The sequence below is a fragment of the Buceros rhinoceros genome, unplaced genomic scaffold, assembly GCF_000710305.1.
Source record: "Buceros rhinoceros silvestris isolate BGI_N320 unplaced genomic scaffold, ASM71030v1 scaffold43100, whole genome shotgun sequence".
Taxonomy (NCBI): domain Eukaryota; kingdom Metazoa; phylum Chordata; class Aves; order Bucerotiformes; family Bucerotidae; genus Buceros; species Buceros rhinoceros.
This window is the reverse complement of record NW_010388638.1, coordinates 1-5096: the sequence shown is the minus strand read 5'-3', so window position 1 is coordinate 5096 and position 5096 is coordinate 1. Positions and strand designations below refer to the sequence as shown.

Sequence of the window (5096 nt, the reverse complement as noted above, 5' to 3'; positions counted from 1 at the left end):
GCAGGAAAAATAAAGGAAAGGAAAAAAAATCGAAACCTTCTTCATAACAAAAAAGTGCCGATGGTTCAAAACCCCATTTTTGTTATTTGTTGTTGCCATGAATTTTCTGAAAATCCCATTGTTGGACTCCTTAAGGTGTGTGAAGGCCCAGACAGCTTTTTGCTCTGCAGGGCTGAGAGAATATTGTGATGGGACACCATTCCTTGCCTTCTAATACATTGAATTATGAAGCTGAACTTCTTTTTTCCCCTCAAAGAAAGCAGTAATTTTCAAAGTACATATAAATTGTTTATTTATTTCTTGAGAATGTATGATAGATAGAGCAGCTGTTTCTCTTACCGTCTATGAACAAGTGTGACTTTGCAAAGTGGAGAAAGGTTTCCCCATGAGCTGACTGGAGCTTGGAGAGGTGGTGCAAGGGGACTGGGGGCAGCCTGGACCCTGCACAGAGCTTCTGCAGATTCGGGAGATCAGCTTGGAAGTTGTTAGGGATGGAACAGCTGTAGATTCCTGGATTATAACTCAGCATCTGTTGGTCTGAGAAAAATCCAAAGAAATTCACACATGCAGAATTAAAATGGGTTGAAGCAAAGCAATCAAGAGAGTAGAGTTCTGCCTTGGAAAGGAAACACAGATCTTTCTTCATCTTCACAGCCTATCTTCCGGAGGAGTTCAGCGTCAAAGCATCTTGGTTTAGCAATGAAAAATATGTTTAATTGCTTTGTGTTCCAACTGACCCTGCAGCATACAGCCTGGCTGGGAGAGTACACTCAGGTTTTTCTACTGATGCCTCATTATTCCTAGCAAAACCATGAACTGGTGGTCTTGGTCCACTGCCACTTCCCTCCATGCTCATCCTCAAGCCTCTAAGCAGTCACACAGCGCTCAGGCAGCATGTGTAACTCCAAGCTTGACCGTATTTACAGGAGTGGTTTCCAGTCAGCTACCGTTGCCAAGGCAAATGCAAACAGAAGAGCTGACAAAGGGTCTAGTTTGGTTTTAGGGAGAGCAGAGCTTGACCTTCAGCATCTGGATTACATTTGTAGAAGAAATTTACTTTTCTGTACAGTGTGCAGTTTAACTGTAAAAGTCCTTACCGTGGATATTGTAAAGAGCAAGGGAACAAATGGGCTCATTACATGAGTTTATGGAACTCATCAGGAAGGCCATGAGGAACTTTCCTGTCTTCCCAGCTCAGGAAATCCCTGAACCACAGATTACCAGAAGCTGGGAGGATGGAGCAGGAAAAGCAGTAACGTATGCATCTCATTTTCTTGTCTTCTTTCCCTGAACACATGCTCAGATGCACTTGTGCAAACAAGAACCTGGTTTAGATAGCTCTGGAGTGTGGCCATTTGCACAGCATATGTGTTTCGTTAATGCCATTTGAGGTCTGTAACTGAGAACAGAGTGCAAAACAGTGTGAAAAGCATTAAGGAACGTGCTAGGACGACTTCTTGTGATGCCTTTTGATAGTCCCTTTTTAGGATTCCAGTACCAGATATCACTGTTGAATTGTTCTGAATCTTACAGGTGCAGATTTTGGAGGGTTTCATTGTTCGTAGTGGTATTTTATGTGGCAAAAAGTACCTGGGTAAATTCTGGGAGTTATTTATTCCATACTTCATATTTCAGTCCAGGCTCTTAGGCCAGCTCAAGCAGAGGATGCCGTACATTTTTAGAACTGCAGACAATTGCAGCTGAATGAGCTGTTAAAAATTATTAATCAACCTACTTCAGATTTCCAAAGCATTTTGTATGCATGGACTGAGTTACCCTCAATATGCACTCCTGACTGTTATTATCCCAATAGTCCCCATGGGGAGATGGCAACAGAGAGAAAGAGTGAATTTCCCACATTCACACAGGAAATCTTTGAATAAACATAACTGAAGCCGAGAATGCTGTTTCCAGGCCCGACTTGGTTTCCCAACTGATGATGAAGGACAAGAACGAGCAGTTTTTGAGGTACAGCCTCAAGGATAGTGGTCAGAGAGGTGCGGTGGCTTTCTTAGGGAGAAGCTTTTCATACCTATTTCTGTGAACTGGTCATATCTGAAAGTGATACAGATGGCTGTCTGTCCATAGGACTCCCCAGTAGCTGGATACCCATAACCTTCCTCAGGGGTGGGAGGGAACAGGGGTATGCTGTGAATCACCCAGAAGCCTTGTGACTTGTCCAAGAGCAGAAATCCTGTCAAAAAAAAAAAAAAAAAAAAGGTGTTGGAAATGCATTGAGGAGGGAAAAGCCCTGAGACAGCAGAGGATTTGGATTGGCTGCTGCAGATGCCACACTTCACTGTGTTAACGTCTACAGTAAACTGCCTCTGGAGTAGATTAATGGATTATAGGAAACACTACTATTGTATGAAAATTGCATTAATTCTCTCCTGCGTAGCCTAACTCACACTGTCACCATGTTGCATTTGAAAAAAAAAATCTTCTCAAAACCCTTCTCTTCCTCTGCTCAAATTCTGTCTTCAAAAAGCCTGACAATTTAGTGGCCGTCTCCACGGCTCCTTTTCCTTCCTTTCACACAGTGACTGTGTAAGGGGAAACAGGGCCCATCAACACCGTGCCTTCTTCCCCAGACCAAACTCTTCTGCCCAGGGCAGCAGCAGAGACGGGAGCTACGCACCCGCTGCAGCAGGGTTCTCCAGGGAGGAGCACGGCTCCTGAGCCATCCCCGTTGCTGCAGCCTCAAAACACTGCGCTGGAAGATGTGTTTATCCCAGAGTCAGGCTGGGCAAACCCCATCCGTGTCCTTGAGGGAACACTTAGACCTCCACTGGAGTTTATACTTATTTAAAGCCGTGCTGTACTTTAACTGCATACTTTAGTGCTTCCGTGATCTTGGCAGCTGTTTCTCACCCCAGAGAGAGAGAGAGTTTGGAGGGGTTTATGTTTAGGAGGCCTTTCCCTCCACTGTTGCCATTACGCTCAGGATGATGTGGTCTATGCTCACTGAAAGGACCTATAGGAGTTTCAATTCTTGAAAACAAAGGGTCCATAAGCCCTAAGAGTTCTTCAGCACAGCAGAGGCATTGCAAAACCAAAGCAGAAGCTGCAGCTTGGAGACAACAAACCAGACTTCATGCAAATCATCTTCCAGTTTTGTTTCAGGCAGAGATTTTAGATATGCAAATAGACAAGTAGATACTATCCACAACTTTCAAAGGGAGAAAATGGTAGCTTGGGAGTCTTGCCATACCTTTGGTATGTCCTCTTTTCCACCCATCAGAATCTGATTCAGGGACCTCATCGTTGTATATCGCATATGCAATGCTGCTGTTCTGCAGGAAAACACACATTTCTGTAAAATCGGTTAAAGGAAGGCGTTTAAGCAAATATCTTCTGCTGGGAACAGAGGAAAGAATTCAAGACTTCTGTGTGTGAACATCTCGAGCCTAAATCCTTCTTCCAATTCAGCTGACACAGTCTCCCTGGAAGTTACATAAAATAAACCTGAAGACTCAGCATTAGGGTCTCAATTAATATAAAGTGCAAGCTCCCTCAATCGTTGCAGGAGCCCTTCCTCAGGAGATCAAATATGCTCACTAAGACAATTTACATGGGTATATTGGGCACTCACTTGCAAAGAAATTCCCCCCTGTTTTTTGTTTGTGCCTCTCTCTCTGATTTAGGAACCAGATCCAGTGAAAATGTTTCCTGAGGAAAAATAGACGTGACAAGTGTTCTTCTGAAGGAGAAGCAAGTAATACTTTTTTTGCAAACTATTTGCATATGGCCACACCTTATTCCCCCTAAACAGAGAACTTCAAAGGAGCTGAGACATGCTTCCCTTCCCAACGTTCTTTGAGTTTGTAAACAGTTTATTACAATTACAGCGAGACCTGAAACAGAACAGTTGACCAGTTGCCAATATTTGACTGGCTTCCGGGAATCTCTTCTACACAGAAACTGGCACCCTCCCACTAACCCACAGCAGAAATGCAAAGACACACCCAGACTCCCCAAAAATACTGTGTAGATGGCAAAAAAATAACCATAGGCAGATCCTGTGGTATTTAATAACAACTTCACACAAACCCATGTGAAACGTGCACATGGGAGGGCTTAGAACAAGTGTCTGTAAGAGTCACCACTACCCTCCTCAGAGTTCACAGCCAGTTCACAGCTTCAGGCGTTGCTGAACACGAACTGCAGAGGAAAAACCAAAGGGACTATGTACGAGCCCTCATTTTTTTTGATGGGCAATACTTTCAGTGTGTGAAAGATTTGACTACAAATTAGAAGTTTGATTTGTAGCCAAAACTGTAGATAATCTGCCCTGCCGTCAAGGCGCTCCCCTTGACATGTTCAGTAGATCTAGTCAGTCAGATCTGGCCATACCTCTACGTGCTTATTTTGACAGTTTTCATTTCCTTTGCGTGCAATGTCAAGTAAGTGTACTAACAAAATGATAATTAAACGTTACTTGCCTCAGGTTCATAGGTCTCGTATAGCTGCTTCAGTGTTTGTCCCACAGCACCCTTTGTCATGTTGATGAGGTATTTACCGAGCTGCCACTGGGGAGCCAGCGCGTCCATGTACATGTATTCCAGCCCCAGCTGGGGAATCTCTCCTTTGGCATGTTTTGGCAACTTGTAAAGGGCAAACCTGCAACCATGAAGGGCAGTTGGGTTTTTCCTACGATCCTGCTTGAATGCGTAAATCAGTATCTTCTTCCCATCTGAGTATGTAAGAGAAGGGTGGCTTCGGGGATGCCTACACTGGAGGGGAACCGTGCCACCAGCGTGCGGTGTGGGTGTCTCTCAGCCTCAAGGAGGTGACCCAGTGCAGGAATCAGAAGCAGTTTAGCAGCACAGTATCTACTGCATACAAATTTGTTCTGCTTCTTTGCAAGCAAAGGAGGCTGATTCGGCACCAAACTCTTGTTGCTGTGGCAAGCCTGCTAGTGGCACCCTGAAAGAATTTGAGGTAGCCCTGGTCTGGAGTCCTGTTTAGCCACCAAATCTCTTTGCTCCTGGTCTGGTAGAGAACATCAAGTCACAAACTCAGTCATCCTCATGGTCAACCTGGACACCACTTACCAAAACATTTTTATATTTTATGTATATATATTAAAAACTTTA

General features: G+C 44.2%; 1 protein-coding gene across 1 annotated transcript in view; it reads right to left on the bottom strand.

Moving 5' to 3' along the window:
* DNASE2B (deoxyribonuclease II beta) overlaps positions 1 to 4620 on the bottom strand; it is a gene marked incomplete at its 5' end in the record, with an annotated part of 5284 nt that extends 664 nt beyond the window's left edge. The window contains 4 exons of the mRNA XM_010130902.1: positions 340 to 537; positions 2033 to 2194; positions 3212 to 3293; positions 4443 to 4620. Coding sequence (XP_010129204.1) covers positions 340 to 537; positions 2033 to 2194; positions 3212 to 3293; positions 4443 to 4620 — 620 coding nt within the window. The remainder of the gene's footprint in view (positions 1 to 339; positions 538 to 2032; positions 2195 to 3211; positions 3294 to 4442) is intronic.
* Positions 4621 to 5096: the final 476 nt, after the last annotated feature.